Source organism: Ursus maritimus, unplaced genomic scaffold, assembly GCF_017311325.1.
Source record: "Ursus maritimus isolate PB19 unplaced genomic scaffold, ASM1731132v1 scaffold_32, whole genome shotgun sequence".
NCBI lineage: Eukaryota > Metazoa > Chordata > Mammalia > Carnivora > Ursidae > Ursus > Ursus maritimus.
In genome coordinates this window covers 4,550,977-4,569,266 of record NW_024425786.1, presented here as the reverse complement: position 1 = coordinate 4,569,266, position 18,290 = coordinate 4,550,977, and the positions used below count along the sequence as shown (strand labels likewise).

The window sequence follows — 18,290 nt, the reverse complement described above, 5'->3', positions numbered from 1 at the left end:
GGGGGGGGGGGGGGGGGGGGGACTCGAACTTGTTACTTCCCTGCTTAAAATCCTTCAATGGCTCCCATTGTGGCTGGAATAACATTCAGATTCCTGACCTCTACCCTCCATGAGCCCGCCCTGACTCAGCTCCTCCAACATCTTTTCCTACCACTCTCCTCAACCTGCATCAGCTTTGCGCTCGCCGGCTCGCTCCCTGTTCCTGGAGCACACCAAACTTCGTGGCGTCTCTGAGTCTTCACACCAGAAGGTGCTTCCTTGAGGTCTTGCAAACCTGGATCCTTCCAGTCATTCATCTCAAAATTACCTCCTCAGATAGATCTTTCATAACCAACCAACCAACTTAACGTGACCTCCCTTCCCCTGAGATGCCCCACCTCGCATCACTGCGTTTAACTTTACTTAGAGCACTTAGCATCTGACATTATCTTGTTTATTAACTAACTGGTTGGTTGTCTGCACCTCCCCCTCCCCAGCCCCCTTTAGAGTGCTAATTCCTTCTTATAAATTGCTGAAACGCCAGTGCCCATTCCTGGATGTTGTCTCCAAACTCAAAGATAAGCTGAGTAGACACTGTGGGGAATTTATAGAGCGTTAATAAGAGATGAATGTAATAGGATTGCCAAGTAACACTGGGGGCCCACTGAAGTCAGATAGCATCAACTTTGTATTTTCCAAGACTTTCTCCAGCTATTCCCGACAGCCTGGGAGGAGTGCAGAAAGGTAGATAAGGAAGAGAAACCAAACTGAAAATGGATGTGGTGGACAGAGCCAAAGGTCAAAGGATTATGATATCACTGAATGACCAAGAAAGCAGATCTGAAGGGGACCCCAGCCGGGAGCTGATGGATTAGGACAGATTAACACACAGGGACCAAGGACCTGAAGTTGCAAACAGCAGGGGAAACCAGTACCCTCAGCATGATGGATGGATGACATTGCAGGTAGAATGCTGAGTTCCGAAGGCAGAAGCTCTGAATTGGAGCTTTTGGAGATGCATGCTCTGTTGGGATGGTGAAGTCTAAAACTGGTGAGTCGCAGAGACCCCAGTCCATCCCCACCGGAGCCTGCCTAGGCGTTCGGCCCTGCAGCCTCCCAGCAAAGGTCTCCACACAGCAGGAGTGGCCCTTCCTCTGGGTGACTCAACCCTTCTGCAATGACCATCTTGGCTAAAGATGTAAAAAACATGTCCCTGAAATGCTAAGGGAGGAGATGCCATCAAGAAAATTTAACTCTTGAGTGTGTCTGCACACTCTCCCTTCTTTTCTTCAGCTAAGGAATTTTTTTACCCTAACTCCTCTGAACAGGGTTATCAGAGCTCATGAGGAAAAGGAAGAACAGGCTATGAATGGCAAGCAAGCACTGAATCCCAATCTGGACTCAATGACAAGAGAATAATAAAAAGATTAGAGGTAATTTTTCCTCCTGAATTATAGAGAAGGGGTGTGGATTCAGCCCAACTGCAGAAGAGGTTGGGTCGGGCTGCTTACCTCATCTCTTACGAGTATTACTCAGGAAAAGGGGGAAGGAGTGAAGGGTTTCCAGTTGGGGTTGCAGATGTAGCAAGTAAAAATACAGGGTGCCCAGTTAAATTTTAATTCCAGATACACAATGAATTTTTTTAGTGTATGTATATGCCCCGTGCAATATTAGTATACGTATACTAACAATTATTCATCGCATATCTGAAATTCAAATCCGAGTGTCCTATATTTAATGCTAGAAGGGAGCCCCCTCCACCACAGGCACTAGATCAAGCCATTGAACAGAGGAAGCTTCCTGATGGTTGTGCTTGGAAGGCCAAATATTCTGGGTATGAATACAAATGGTGGTGAAGGTAAATGTCCTTATGTTCTCTATTTATAGCTGAGAGAATTCAAAAATGATTATCTATACATATATATAACACACACGTAGATATAGCTATATAAATATATTATGTAAGTATGCTAGTCTTGGCTTTGCAGCTAAGTTACAAATTGCTTTGTGGTTTTACCCAATAAAGAGAAAACAAAAACGCAAGGCCGTGAGTTAATGTGGCTGAGTTTCGTCCGCTGCACCGGCAGGACTGCTGGTTGGATGGGTGCGGTAACTTATCAATTTGTACTGCTCCTGCTTTCCATTATTTTGACCATCAGAGATTAAGGTTTTTGGAGGGAGAAACAAAACAGCCAACCTCCGAAGTAAATTTCCTCTCAGGCCTGTGGTGTATCTAAGCTTATTTTCCATTTGTCACATTCACTCTCCAAGTAACCGTAATACAAAGTCTCGTGCGCCTGAAAGGGGACAAATACAGAGCATCCCTGAGTCACTATTTATTTTGTTTGAGTGGGTGATAAAAACCAGGTCATTCTCAATCATAGAAACACAGACCTGGGCCCTCAGAAACATATGTTGGGTTCTGTTTATATAATTCCTAGAGGCAGTGTTTTCCAAGGCAGAGGAAAGATGGCAAGGAACTTCTCTACCCAACTGAGCATTATGGCCCAATTAATGTCTACAAACCTAAGGAAAAAAGGAATGTCTCAACGTTGTAGTTTTTTCCCCCAGCCTCTCTGTAAGAAATTCTTAAAGACCAGCAAATGTCAGCAAGCAGCTTAGCCCTAATCACTGCTCTGCAAAGGAGAAAAAAGGAAAGACCATAAAAAATTCCTGCAATTGCGGACGGGATGTGAGTGTCTGTGAAAGCTATTGTGGAGAAGCCTCACACAGCTGAGGAAATAGCTCTTCCTTTACAGCCTGGGCTGAGGTCGGCTCCAGACTGACTCAACACCCCTCAATAACCTGTCTCAGCACACCTACTTGTCTCATGCCAAAAAATCCTAAGAGGGCTGAGCAACTTGGAAGGGACCATACACAGGCCCAGATGGTGAACATCTGGCCAAAAATTAGGAAGAGAAAGAAATCAACTTCTCAAATCCACAGACAGGTGTTTGGGGCTTCCCAGGAGACCTGCTCAGGAAGGGCAACCGGGATGGTTCTAAACTGATGGTTAGTTAAGGCTCAACAAACGTTCCTGAGAAATAATGAGGACCTGGTACAGGTCAGCATGAACCAGACAGGTGGCAAGAGCATGGAAGCTCTGCTGTCCACCTTCTCTTGATAATTGCATCATTTCGAAGACATTTAAATTATTTAGATGAATGTAACCGAGACATCTTTAATAATGCACCAAACAGCAGGCACCAGGTTGAAATCAATTAGACTCCACCGCTAAATTATAAGGTAGAAATTTATAAGAGGAGGGCTCTGGGATAGGGGCTGTAGGTATAGATGCCTGCCAGAGACAATTCTATTAGGAACCAAATGGGTATTGCCTTATCAGTTAAGCAGCAGAAAAAATGGCCAGGTGCTCCTAAATATAGGGCAATAATAAAAAATAAATTAAAATTTAAAAAAAAACGACCTTGAGGAGGCTCGTCCTCTGGGCAGGGCTCTGGATGACCAGGAGAAAAGACGAAGCACAATGGAGGCAGGAATAAATCCCATTCTTAAGGTTTCCTGTGCAAAGAGAAGTCAGCAAGCGCGGCCTCGAGAAGACTCTGGCCAGTGTGGACTCCGTGTGGGGGGCCTGGGCGGGGCTGTTTGAGACAGGATGCTCCCCGCACTGGGATCCAGCGTGGGGGACGAGGGCGGTGTCTTAGGGGACAGAGACGCCCAGGTGTGACCGCAGCCTCCCTGCCTGGTCCGGGTGGAGCCTCAGGAAACCGCCTGGGACGTAGGTCCGAGAGCCGCACGTGGCGGACCCTGGCCACGGCGTCCCGCCCTCGACCGCGCGGGGGCGCAGGGCGCAGGCGCGCTGCTGCGGTGCGCGGGGGCGGGGGCGCCCCTCCGGTCCGCCAGGGGCCGCTGTGGCGCAGCCGGGTTGGCCCGCGCTGTCGGCGCCGCGGCTCGCCGGTCCCTCTTGGGCACGGCCTTGCCGGTTTGGCGGGGTGAAAGGTTGCGAAGATGGCGACGGCCTTGAGCGAGGAGGAGCTGGACAATGAAGACTATTACTCGTTGCTGAACGTGCGCAGGGAGGTGAGGCTTGCGGCGGGACGTCGTCTGGGCGGAGGCCGTGCCGGGTGGTTCGGGAGGGCCGGGCTAGCGGCCACCGCTCCGTCCCCGCCACGGGCGGCCGGGAGCCGGCTGGGAGGCCGCGTGACCCCGCCCGACATGCGCGACCGCCCGCCGACCGGGCGGTCCCACCGCCTCGACCCCGGCGCCGGGGGTGTCCCGGCCGGCCTCTACCCCTGCTCCCGGCGGCCGGGGCGCCGCGTCCTGGCAAGGCCAGAGGGCCCGGTACCCACAGGAGGGAAAGGGTCCCCAAGGTGGAGGCTATTAGAGTGGGGTTCCTGGTCCTCCAGGACCCGGTGCCTCGCCCGGCTCACAAACTTGCCTCGGCCTAGGAGCTGTGTCATCGCCCCCAGCCGGCAGAATGGGAAACTGAGTCTCAGGCACCAAGGTCAAGGCCACGAGGGAACTTTCCCACGGCGTCTGTCGGGTTCCCGAGTATTCCTGGGGACGTCCCGCTTTTGAAGTGAATCCAGGCCCGGAGGCACGTGTCTTGCGGCCTCCTCTCCCCTGAGCGGCTGTCCAGAAATTGAAGGAAGAGCCTCCCATACCTACAGCCTCAATTCAGAGGCCGCAGATTAGGAAGAAGCTGTAAAGCCAGGAAAGCAGCGGTGCCCCAAGCACGGCCTCAGCATGTGCGCCCCTCTCCACTCGCAAGTGTTTGCACCTTTTCCTCACCCAGTAAAAGACAGAGACTCACACTGTGTCTGGCATGTAGTAGGGGCCCAGTAAGTTTCCTTCCTTGTTGACTAGTCCAGTTGACATCAGCGTGAAGGGCAGGAAGGCTTCCAAGGTCAGGTCATAAGGTGGATCGTTTATCTCCAAGCTGCTGGGTTTGGTCTTCTCAGCCCTGCTAGAGAATCTTTAATTCCATCTTAGTTTTCCCAGTGATCACAATTAGCCAAGTTTGACTATGTTAGGTAAGGCAGGTCAAGTATGTGTTGTCCATAAGTGTTGGTGTGCATGGTTTCAGCGATAGCTAACATTTTTTGAGTACTACTTTGTGCAGGGCCACCATGCTGAGTGAACATTTCCTATGACCTTACCTTGTTTAATTCTCACCCCAGCCCCTAAGGTAAGTATTATGATAATCCTTGATTTATAGCTGAGAAAACTGAGGCCAAGAGAGGTTAAGTAACTTGCCCAAAGCAACACCAATGGAAAGGCAGGAACCTGAATTTAGCCCTCAGAAGTCTGACTGGAGCCTCAGCTCTTGACTTCTACACTCTGCTGCCTTTTTAGTCAGACTACAGAGCTGCCAGTTGTGGTACTGTGTCCTTGGGCACCCACATAAAAATCCCTCAAATATATTAGCCACCTCATGAAAATGTCCAATGAAATATCTGGGGGAGCTGCGAATCGTGTTAGGCTGCCATAGGCACCTGGAGGTTTTTGTAACTAATGAACAGTAAGGCTTTGGGTAAATCACTTCTTTGGCCTTCGGTTCCTTTCCCTTTGAATGAAGTGGTTTGACTAGTTACTAAGTTTTCTCCAGTTCTTAGAAGCAAAGCAGTAAATGAAACCACCTTTTCTGAAACCAGCCTTTTTCTTTTTTTTTTTTTCTTTCTTTCTTTCTTTTTTTTTTTTTTTTTTTTTTTAAGAGTTTATTTATGGGACACCTGGGTGGCTCATTCGGTTAAGTGCCTGTCTTCGGCTCAGGTCATGATTCCAGGGTCCTGCTCATGCTCTCTCCATCTCTCTCTCTCTCTCTCTCTCTTTCAGATAAATAAATAAATAAATATCTAAAAGATTTTATTTATTTGAGAGAGAGCACAAGTGGGGGGGTGGGGGCAGAGGGAGAGGGAGAAGCAGACTCCCCACTGATCAGGGAGCCTGCCCTGCCTGGGCTGGATCTTAGATCCCTGGGATCACAACCTGAGCCGAAAGCAGACACTTAGCTGACTGAGCCACCCAGGCGCCCTGGAAACCAGCCTTTCTTAGCACTCATTTATAGTCTGGGTTATCAGTAACTGAGCAACAATTTACCCATTTACCAGGCTTACTGAATCTTGGGCAGGTGCATATGATGAAAAAGATCTAGAATAATAGGCTTGGCCAGAGTCCTCGGTAAACGTTAGTCAAAGGTATACCTTGAAGCTGCTGGAATCTTAAGACTTGTCATTGTTATTGGACTGATGAGTGGAAGCCAAGGAAATATTCCTTTTAAAAAACGTTACTTTTCCTAATGAGTTACGTCACTTCTCATATCTATGGCTCTGAGTGAAATCCCTCTGAAACATGTTCTCTTGCTGAAGTCACTTTGCGTTCCCTTTGTCAACAAAGGGACAGTGTGAAATGTCAGGGTGTGCAGATCTTATCTTTCAAGATTCTACTGGAATCTTGAAAGCTCTCAAGGTGATCTTTGGACTTGATATTTACTAGGATTTTGGGGGGAGAGGGAGGAATCAGAAATCAACCTGAAGTTGAAATAACATGATTTAGTTGGAGAGTTAGAGGAAAAGTAGAAGTAATGTTAACTCTTTTATCTGTTGATGTATTTGCTGTCAGTCCTATAGCTATATGCCATTTGAGTTTACCTGTAGGAGGCATGATCCCCTTCCCGCCAGTATTTTAGAATACCTTCAAGAGAGTACCTTCGACCCTGTGTTCAGGAAGTTCAGAGACTTTCCCCTAGAAATCCCAAATGGAAGTAACCTGACACAAAACCAGGAAGTTCTATTTAAAATTTTAAAAATTACAAGCCTAAAGTATGGTTACCGTTGGAGTAATACAGAAATGTCAAAAATCAGCTTACAAATCTCTTTTTCCAGGTTTTAAACTTCAAAATATCCCCTCATATTGTATTTCAGAGAGTGAAGCAGACAGCGAGACAGGACCAAATGCTTCTCTAAACAAGACTTACGTGATCTTTAATGATTCCCTTTCTCCACTGTTCTGAATTTCCTGTTTACAGAGTAGAGCTATTGCTACACTGAGCCAAGGGAGTAAGTTTTCATTAACCGGGCACATTAAAACCAGATTGGCATCTCTGGTTTAGTGTAGTCAAGTGCATCATCAGGTGCCTAAAATCTAACTAATCTGAGATTTCTGAGATGATTTTCCAAAATTTATTTGGAGAAAGGATTCCTGACCAATCAGCGAATTTTTCTTGATTTTATACATTTTATAGACATTTTAATTGACACCTTCTAAACTGAATTTATGCCTAATTGACTCAAATTCCTACTTTATCAGTGTTGTATTACCATTAAAAGAAACTCTTTCATTTTTATGCATGACATTCAGCAGTGTTTATAACCCATTTTAAGATCTTTGGTCCCAATCAATTTAGCTTTAAAGGGGCCAGTCTTTTCAAGTTTTAAACACTTTTTAAAAAGCACAGTTAAGTAAAAGATAAACTTGATGTGAAAAGGTTTATTCCTTGCAGTCCATATATGGAGGTGAGTATTCTGGGATTTTCATCCTTCCATACCAGCCTTGAAACTAGAATTGCAAAATTGTCACCCACCAAGAAGAAGTTTCCCCAGAGTCCCTGCACTTTCATTCCTTCCCTGGTTTAGAGTGTGTTGGTCTTTGTACAATTTTTGGTTGTCTGGGTTTCTCTAGCTGGAGGTTACAGTCACAGAGTGAGACTAAACATTCAAATTTGGCCTGCAGATGCAGTGGGCTAGAGCAGTAGAGGAAGGTCTACTAACCACTGTCCAGATTGACCTAGGGGGACGTCACGCATCCCAGCAGCCAGGATGGCTTGGATGTCTTTAGAAGTTGAGTGTAGACGTATCAGCCAACCCAGGTGCACACTAAGTTTCCTAAAGCAGCGAGGTGCTCTGTATTTTTTCATCCATTGCCGATCTAACCTTGTGATGGGCAGGTAATTTAGTCCCAAGGAGAGATACCAAGATAGGTCTGAGAAGGTCATTCCTTCAGTGAGTTTCCCATCAACTACATTATGTTCAAAGTTCGGTGTTTATAACAATGACTCTGCTTAAAACGTGTGCATTCAGCAGCTAGTGTTAAGCCCTGGTTGTCCAAAAACCCAACTTAGGCAGGTGATCCCCTTCCCAAGGTGTCGGGTAAGTGCAGAGGCTGAGTAGCAGGGTCACTAGGAGCAGGAGTCACAGCCCACACTGCCCCTGGGCGACAAATCATTGAACCTCTTCAAGTCTCCACTTACTCACGTGCTGCAGTACTTCTGAGTTACTGAGAGTGTGGGAGGCAACGCCGTACAGCTTTGCAGCCAGAATGTCCTGTGTCTGAATCTTTGGGGGGGCGGGGGGGCACCTTGGCTTGGGTTCATGCCCCTGGGCCAGTAGTTCACCCTTTCTGCTTCGTGTTTTCTCTGACTTTGAAATGTAGGGAACAGGCAGTAATGGATTAGGCACCTACTGTGAGCCGGGATGTTGTATATTGGAAGTATTGCAGTGTAACGGGGATATGTATACACTGCCTTGTACAGGTAGATGTTCGTTTAATATTTATTGTTATTTCTTTAATTTTGATAAAGCATTAGGGTTTACTTATTTTAAAAGGACATGTACATCGAAAACTTTGGTAAACCTGATCCTGGTTAAATTTGCTATCTGTCTGTTATATTAATTTAAAAAAAAATAGTGCCAGAATTTATGGTAAGCGTCAGGTTATGAATTCCTAAAGGTTTCTTTTCTCTTTCTGTTCAATATACTGAGTTTCTTATCTTCAAAAGACAGTTGTCTCTCTGAACTCTGCTTCCTGCAAAGTCATGAGTTTCGTTTAGAGGGCAGCGGGGAGGAGCTCCCACAAGGCGGAGCTAAGCTCGGGAGTAGCGGGGAAGGGGTAGTCCACGAGACAGTGTCTGGGGTAAAAGCCCAGTGGGACCCAAAGATATAACTCTTGTGAGCTGTCAGCTCCTAAGGGGTCAGGCAGGGAGGGCAGAACCTCCCTGATCAGAGGCCTGAGCGACAAGACAGAGCACTGGGGTCAAGAGGGTGCTCAGGTGGAGTTCAGAGAGGCTACCCATGGTCTTGCCTCTGGGTGGGGAGGGAGTTCTTAGGATATGCAGTTAGTTCCAGATATCATCTTGTAATATGATTAGCAAACACCATGAGGTTAAATTTTAAAATGTGTTTTCTTTAATGAACCATGAGCTAGTTATTATTATGAGCTACTATTATTCTTTCTGCTTTGGGCATTTTAAACAATTGCTTCTTGAAATTTTAATGCTCTAGTTCTACATTATCTACCAAAATACCTCTTTTTTTTTTTTTTTTTGCTTAAAGAGAATTCAATTGAAAACTTTAATATTTGCTGTGAGTTCAGTAGTAAACAATGGATGAGGAAAATACGAGACACAAGAGCAATGTGTTTTGCTTGGCTGTGGAATTTTAGTGTTTATTTTTATTAAACTTTCATTTTGATTTTATTTATACCCTACCTTGTTCAAGAAAGAATTTAAGACAACTTACAGGGATGAATGAGTAAAACAGCATAAAAGTTTAAAAGGGGGCGCCAGGAGGGGAAAAGACCGTTGGGAACACTGCTGCTTTTTACCACCATTGTGGCCCACACTTGATAAAGCTCCCATTCCCTTGAAGGAGCTTGGAGCCCCCTCCAAGTTCATATCCTGGTAGCTAGGTCCTGTCTGGCTCTTGGACTGTTGGAACCACTTGTGCATGCAGCGAGTGCAGTGTCACCTCCCCAGTTTTCAGGAGCCAGAACATTCTTTAGTAGTAAAATGCCAGCAGACATCAACCACGAGAAGTCTGCATGAGTGGGCAGGATATAACAGATGGACACAGACGAGAGAAAGTATAAGGTCAGGCTTTTCGGAAAAAATAAGCCAAGCTCTTTATGTGAAGATAGGATCTGAACCATCACTTCTGACCCAGAAAGGAACTGGAGCTCATTTTCCTAAGATGCTGGCCTTTTATTGACTGTTGTGTCTCAAGGGCACCAAATACACATATGGACATGACCATGAAGAGAAATGAAAACCAAATTGTACGATGGTCAGAAAATCTCTCCACAGCCCTTGGAATGACCTCTGATCAGGAATCAGACTTTCTGCTCCTGGTTCCTTTGTTCTCACAGTCTGTCTTCAGCAGAAATGGGCATGGAGGACAGGATTCCCCCTGCCCCATAAATCTTGACAGTGACCGGGGCCTGCCTTTTTCTTTGTTAGTATGTAGACTTCTGTCATTACTGATTGCCTAATCTTTTTTTGAATTTATATTGCCATCTTGGGGGTAATGAGTTCTGTAAATTGTAAGTTTTTTCCTTCTATGTAAGACAACTGACTTAGGTTACTTCTAGTTGTAGAAACCTGGAATTGTTTGATCAACCTCCTATTTAGTTTTTCTGACTTATTCATGATTTGATTGTTTCTCTGCCCATCTTCTCAAAGCAGAGTCTAAAATGGCTGTAGGGGCGGCTGGGTGGCTCAGTCGGTGAAGCGTCTGCCTTTGGCCCAGGTCATGATCTCAGGGTCCTGGGATCAAGCCCCATGTTGGGCTCAGCGGGAAGTCTGCTTGTCCCTCTCCCCTGCTGCTCCCCCCCCCAACTCGTGCTCTCTCTGTCTTTCAAATAAATAATTTTTTTTTTAAATAATAAAATGGCTGTAGGAGGTTGACTTTTCAAAATCACGTGACATGTGGCCTGTCCACCTGACCCCTGCACTCCACAAAGCTGTGGCGGTGCTCGGGGGTTTTCGAGGACAGCTGAACCCACTAGCCCAGCACCTTCCATGGGAAGCACCTGTGCACCTTCGTGGGTGATCATTTGGAAAGGCAGAGATGGTGGTGAGCTTTGAAAGGGGTCGGCAGCTTAAGGAGCGAAGCCCTTGAAGTCAGGTCTGCGTTTGATTTCCTAGTAGCCTGATCGGGGAGGGGGCAAGCCACTTAACCTCTCTGGGTCCGTCTCTTCATCCATAAAATCCAGACAATAATTTCACTGTCCTAGGGCTTTGGGGAAAATTAAGCAAGAATGCACGTAAGTGCTCAGCATAGTAATGGACATGTTATTATGTAAAGTAAATGCCAGTATATTTTTATTAGTATCATGAGCATAAAAGTTAATAAGGAATGCTCTTATTGATCTGTCAGTTTTTCACACAGTTTGGATGAGCCCGCCGTGTGATAGATGTTTAGTGAACACCTGCTCCCTCTCTGCAGCTTTTCACTCCGTGAACCGAGCTTTGGTCTGAGCCAGGCCGCACGGGCACTTAATCTCCAGCCAGCTTTTGGGTCAGGGGGCCATAGTCTGGAAAGTTCCTTCTCCCTCTCAGACCAGACTTTTAGTCTTTCTGATCCTCACTATTTTCCGTTGTAAAATGGAGGTTCCAGTGCCAACCACAAGGTGTTTGGGAGTGTTAAAGCCTCAAATGGAGAAATACCGGCTGAAGCGTTTTGTGCGGGTGCGGCTGTGCCGCCACGGGCAGCCTTTGTCCCCACGGCTTTGGCTTCCGTGACGATCTCTTTGTGCTCCTTCTCCATCCTCCCAATTCCCCCAGGTTTGGGCCCCTTGAGCTTGGCTCTTTTTAAAATCTCTTGCTTTTCCTGCATCTCCTCTTGCCTTCTGGGCATTGTACTTAGGTGTTCAAGTTCACCTTTCCCCCCAAAGCCTGATGCTTCCAGTTTCTCCCCAATGCACGCATCCGAGCCAGAACCCCATGTGTGCTCTTTGGTTTGTTTTCTCCATATGGTACTGTGCCGCTTTGTCCCACAGACCAGACCCACCCAGTTCACGAAGCCTCCTCTTGACCCCAGCCAGCTGTGATGCTTTGTTTCCGCTTCAACTCCTGGGCCACCCACCAGCCCTCCTAACCTCAACTCTACATTTCTGCTGTAGTTTTCTCTAGGTCTCTCTGGTTTTGATTTTTGTCGGTTGTAGTCAAGCTGTACCAAAGTAATATTAAGAAACAGTACTAATCACATTATTTCCCTGGTTATTGGGTAGGGATCAAAGTCCTGGCTCCATTTTAAAGCCCCTTATTAATGAGCTGTTTTACGTGTTTTCTGCCTACCTTGTGGTGATGTTCTGCTTTCCTCCACTGCAAAGTAAGTATCACGTGATCAGGAACTATCGCTGTCTGATTCACCATTACATCCCTTACTACCGGGCCAATGTTTACTGAATAAATGAGCAGGTGAATGGATGTCCAAGTTAATTTCTGGCCAGTGTCCTACTTAGACTCCTTTGCTCTTGTGTCAGTTTGGTCAGTGTTCTGTCTCCAACACTGGCCTGTTTCTCGGGATGTTCTCTTCCCCTGAAATGCCCCAGCCCATCTTGGATACCAAAGCAAATCAAAATCCACCTTTTGCATTCTCATTTAGATCCCTCCACCTTCGTGGCGTTTTCATTCAATTCTGACTGCCCTGAACTTATTTCTCCACCATTAGTATTAGCATTTCTGTCTTATGTTTTTAGTTCAGTCCACGTGTATGGGTTTTTTAGGGGAAACCTACATACGCACACCTAGTTTGTAATCTCCTTAATATTTTATTTCTGTTGTACCTCCTTCAGTACTTAGAACAGGGCAGGCATTCGGTAAATGTACTGACTAGAATTAAGTATCTGCTAACATCATACCCACCTTTTTACTTTCAGGTAGCTTTTCACTTTGTGGAATACCTGTGTTGAAGATTACATTGCAATTTTGGCAACAAATCATTCTAGGGGAGTTTATTGGTAGGAGTTTATCAGTTGTCCTTTGGTAAATCTAAATTTTCACTTGTGAAAATTGTTCAAAGTCAGATACAAAAGGAAGAGAGCAAATTCAAATGCAAGCCTTTATGCTCACTCGCGGGGTAAGCCAAGGTGCGCGGAGACTGGGTACCGCGCTGGAAGAGAGGAGGGCTTGCCCTGCTGGCCTTGTCCTTTGTCATCTGGCAGGCATTCTGTTCCTCTTCTGTTTCTTTATTGCGGTGGGAGGAGGGTGCTTGTTTATCACCTGTTGTAGTAACATCAGTAATATGAGTAAAAGTAAGTACGTTTCACATGGTTGAGATTGTTTTAGGAGTTTTTCTTTCGTCGGAGCTGAATGTTCAGGATAGGCTGCTTAGGTTTGTCTCACTTGAAATCGTGTTCTACTGGAGATGCTCCTCACAGCGAGGGGTCAGGCAGAGCAAGTTAGCACCGTCTGCACCGTGCTCGAGGTGGAGGGTTAGTCCGCCTACATCGTTGGGGTCTTGCTGTTTGCACATCAACCCCAGCTTATTTCCAGACCCTCCAAAGATGTTCACATGAAAATGGAAATTGTAGAAGGCCGTGTTGAGCAGGGAAAATGGCATTCGAAGATGGCAGGGCTGTGTGTGAGAGAGGTTTCATTGTGTGAGGCTTCAGACTGTATAGTGGGAACCTTTCCAGAATGAAGTAGGAAATGTTTCCAAGTCCAGTTTAGTGCCTGATGAGTGCGTGCCTTGGTCTCCACAAGTGACACCACGGAATCTGTAACACCCCCCCCCCTCATGAAACAGCTCTTACTCAGCACAAAGGACCCGTGCTGTCTTGGTGTTAATTAGCTCTGAAATCTGCTTTTTCCTTTAAATCGTATGAGCACCAAGTATCATAAAAAGTTACAGGTTTTATTAGCTGATGCAGTTTATTTCAATCAGATTGTCATGGAACATATGGACAGTAATGAGCCTTCAATTGTGGTAATTAGGCAGACTTCCCAAAATCCAATAGAACGTAGTTTGTGGAACCTTCCTGACATACAGCAGTGTAGAGGCAGCCTGGAAGTTGGAGCTGGCAAGTATGGGCTTCAGCAACAACAGACCTAGTGGCTTTCCAATTCCTAAGATGGCTGTAAGTATGAGGTGTGAGTTGCTGCTTGCGTGCTCTGTTAGTTCTAAGTGCTGTGCACCAAACATTGCTGGTTCTTTGCTTGTCTGGCCCGTGGTAGGACTGCACTTCCTGGTCCCGCAGGGGTTGAGTGAGGCCCTGTGACTAGTTCTAGCCAACGATATGAGCGGAAGTGATATGTATCGTGCTCAGGCTGAAGCATTTAAATGCTGATGTGAGCCAGAGAGGGTCTGTCTCCTGCCCTTCCCTCTGCTTTGGCAACTGGCAGTGGTTCAAAGGGTGGCTGCTCTTTCAAACTTGGGACCTGAGGACACAGCCAGCTGAGTACCAGCTGACCTAAGATGGCCATGTAAAAGGAGAAATAAACCTTTGCGATTTTTGGATTGCTTGGTAACACAGTATGAGCTAACCCAGCGAATCTCACACTTTTTCCCTCTATGTTTTTACATTATTGAGCTTTTGTTTGAGTTACAGCTATTAACTTTGATAGAAATTAAAACTCAGTAATTAATAAAATGTTGTAAAACAAAACACAGTGTACCTGTATTTCGGTAAGGCATAAGGAAGGCTGAAGGATTTCAAAATAGCTATGTACTGACGAACAATAAAGGTACAGATGTGCAGACATCATGGCAGATATAACAAAAAGTAGTGAGCAACCACACAGTGAAAGAACTGAGAACCAATTGAATTAGTCTCTGAAGTCTCTCGTCTTTATGCTGTAAAACTGCCACCTTAGAAATTAACTAGCAAACGTAATGCACACGTACACATTCCATTAGCCATCAAAGCAGTGATGTCATCACATATCCTGTAGCCTTAGGAAAATCGCAGTGTACGCATGACAGCACGAGAAAAAGGCAAATAACAGCTCAGTGTTACTAGTTTTATTGAAAACAGGTCTGACCTGTGGACCTCCTAAAAGGGTTCAGACTCCAGGGGGCCCCCACCACACCTTGAGAACCACTGACAGTCGCGGTTCGGACATCCTGGTGTTCCTCACACGTTTGAGCTCACTTTGTTGAATGAAGCTAGGAAATAAGAGCAGAGGGCAGTATGCTCGTTGAGTGTGGAATCACCTTGATTCCAGAGTTGGTCTTCACTAGAATCCGGGTGACTGAAGATGTAGCAGCTTCTTCGATGGCTTCATTATTTAAGGGAACCGAGTATGATGAAACTGGAGTCAGGCAGTTTTCCAAGCATGATACCACAGCAGAGATCAGAAGAGGGGCAATTTACAGGTTTGATTTTGTAAAAATGGGAAATTTCTGTGTTTGCTCAAAGAAAAAAATGAAAACCAAGAGAAACCAATAAGCACAATTTAAAAACTCAGAACATGCAGTATATTTATTTGATAAAAGATTCATATTTTCAATATATATAAAGAAGTCTTGGAAATTTAAAAAAAAAAAAAGGATGAGTACCCTAATAGGAAAACAATACAAAGGAAACAAATGGGTCATTTCATAAAGAAGAAGTCTAAAATGCAAATAAACGCATGGAGAAATGTTCACCCTCGGTAGTAAAGAAACAAATGCAATCTATTTTTTTTAAGATTTTATCCATTTATCTGACAGAGGGAGAGAGCACGAGCAGAAGGAGGGGCAGAGGGAGAGGGAGAAGCAGGCTCCCTGCTGAGCGGGGAGGCCAACATGGGGCTCCATCCCATCATGACCTGAGCCGAAGGCAGATGCTTTACCGACGGAGCCATCCAGGGGTCCAACAAATGCAATTTAAAATAGAGTACCCATTTGTCTGCCATGTTGACAAAGATTGTTTTCTTTCTGATGGTAGCACTCAGTGCTGATGAGATGATTGTGCTAGCCCGCCCAGCCAGGAGACAGGATTTCCCTGGAGAACTTGAACCAGGAAGGCCTCAGAGCCTAGCCATGGGCACAGTAGAGGACGAGAATGGCACCCTTACCAAAGCAGGGAATATATGAGTGATTACATCCTGCTTGGTGAGACTTACAGCTTTTTCCTTGTTCTCTGCGTCCTTCCCTGAAAAAACTGGCCTATCAAAGAGAAAATACCACCAGATGAAACTTCTCAGTCCTCTCACAGGGATTTTGCAAAGAAGCTCATCAGGTGACAAGGCCTGTTCACGTAGAGCTTCCAGATAGCTCCGTGGTATCTTCCTGTTGGGTATGAATTGATAACAAAGAACATAAATATTTGGAGAAATACTGCAGTGTGAATTTCTAAGATCATGCAGACAGCAAAGAAAAATGAAGCAGACAGTGCAGGAAGTTTGAAAACTAGATCGTCTTCAGAGAAGTAAGATATTACATGTAAGAAATAAGAACAAGGAGATACTTTTTTTTGAAAGATTTTATATATGTATGTATGTATGTAGAGAGAGAGGGAGCACGAGTTGGGGGAGGGGCTTCCAGCTGCAGGCTGAGCCCAGTGCAGGGCTTGATCTCGACCCTGAGATCATGACCTAAGCAGGGGAAATCAAGAGTCAGCAGCTTAACTGACTGAGCCATCCAGGCGCCCCTGTATATATTTCTTTTAAAAGTATCACCTTGTTCTAGGGCGCTTGGGTGGCTCAGTTGGTTAGGTGTCTGACTCTGTTTCGGCTCAGGTCCTGGGATTGAGCCCTGTGATGGGCTCTGTGCTCAGCTGGGAGTCTGCTTCAGGATTCTTTCTCTCCCTCTGCCCCTCCCCCACTCGTACTTTCTCTCTCTAAATAAATAAATAAGTCTTTTTTAAAAGGAAATATAAACAAAAAGATCTTGGAAATCAAAAATAAGATAGAAATAAAAACTATATAGAGGGGCTGAAAGATGAAGATGAGAAAATCTCGATGAAAGTAAAATTTAAAAATTAGAAGACCAACTCTTACACATTAAAGTAAAATGAAGGGGAAGACATATTAAACAATATGAGAAAAATTCTCAGAACTAAAAGATACAAGACTCTAGGTGGAAAGGGCCAATTAAGTAACTAGCACGGTGGGTGGGGGAGAAAAAGACCTGTACTAAGGGAATCATTGGTGAAAGAGAGAATGCTAAAAGTTTCCAAACAGGTCACAAAGGATTGGAAATTGGAATGACATTAACCTTTCTCAGCCATAGTACTATAAGCTAAAAGACAGTGAAACAAACTATACAGTAAAAATTCTGAGGAAAAAATATTTCCAAGCTAGGATTCTATCCTCAGCCAACTATTTATCAAGTATAAAGACAGAATATAAGAACATTTTGAGGGGCCCCCAACTGGCTCAGTCAGTAGAGCATGTGACTCTTGATCTCAGGGTCGTGAGTTTGAGCCTCACCATGGGTGTAGAGCTTACTTAAAAAAAAAGAAAAAACAAATTAAAAAAAAAAAAACATTTTGAGATATGTGAAGTCCAAAAAATGTTTTCTCCCAGCCAACCTTTGTAAAGGAAACTACTGGAGATCGAACTCCACTGAAATAAACTACTGGAGATTGAACTCTACTGAAATAAAAAGAAAACCAAGAAAGAGAAAGGGCATAGGATACCAAAAAGAAGAGACTGATCCAGGAAAGATACCCTGGAGGATGGTGACAGGGATCCTAGGATGAAGTTTGTTTAGCAGGCCTGACGTTTGATACAATGCAGAGATCTCTGGGAGGAAGATCTTTCCCTCTTGGGGGAAGAAAAAGAAACAACATGGAATTGGTGAACTATTTAATATTTTTGTATTGAAAAGACTAGAAGTCTTTAAGTTTACTTTGAGGAGTTGAAGAATCTGTGACAGAGATATAGAAAGCTAAAGCAAATGGAAAAAATGAGGCAATCGTTAACTCTAGGAAAAATTAAAAATAGTTTAGGAAAGAAATATAATCATAGTATACTGGTTCATTCAAATTTGAGCTGTATTTACATAATCATAATAAAAATTAAGGTTTTTTTTAAAGATTTTGTTTATTTATTTGACAGAGAGAGAGCCAGCGAGAGAGGGAACACAGGCGGGGGGAGTGGGAGACGAAGAAGCAGGCTCCCAGCGGAGGAGCCTGGTGTGGGGCTCGATCCTAGGACTCTGGGATCACGCCCTGAGCCAAAGGCAGACGCTTAGCTGCCCAGGTGCGCCTAAAAATTAAGTTTTTGTGTTGTATTCCTCTCAAGCACACTGTAGACATTTGATCGTTTGTTTTTGTAAATAAATAAGTTATTAGAAAGTGGGAGAAAAAATTGTTTTTAGTAAGACATTGCATATTGATTTGATTCAAAGTTGTGGAAACTGTAGAAAGGAGGGGAAAGAGAAACGGAATTAAAAGAGAACTAAATTCTCATGAGTAGATTAAATCTAAACTTCTAAAATTAAGGATATGAGTATAAGCATATGATTTAGAAATATAAAGATGGGGGCGCCTGGGTGGCTCAGTCATTGAGCATCTGCCTTTGGCCCAGGGCGTGATCCCAGGGTCCTAGGATCGAGCCCCACATCAGGCTCTCTGCTCGCTGGGAGCCTGCTTCTTCCTCTCCCACTCCCCCTGCTTGTGTTCCCTCTCTCGCTGGCTGTGTCTCT

General features: G+C 45.0%; 1 protein-coding gene across 1 annotated transcript in view; it reads left to right on the top strand.

Moving 5' to 3' along the window:
* The first annotated feature begins 3,900 nt into the window (after positions 1 to 3,900).
* Positions 3,901 to 18,290, top strand: part of DNAJC11 (DnaJ heat shock protein family (Hsp40) member C11) — a 73,357-nt gene continuing 58,967 nt past the window's right edge. Inside the window, exon 1 of the mRNA XM_040645724.1 lies at positions 3,901 to 4,020. Within this exon, the coding sequence (XP_040501658.1) occupies positions 3,949 to 4,020 (72 nt within the window). The 5' untranslated portion in view covers positions 3,901 to 3,948. The remainder of the gene's footprint in view (positions 4,021 to 18,290) is intronic.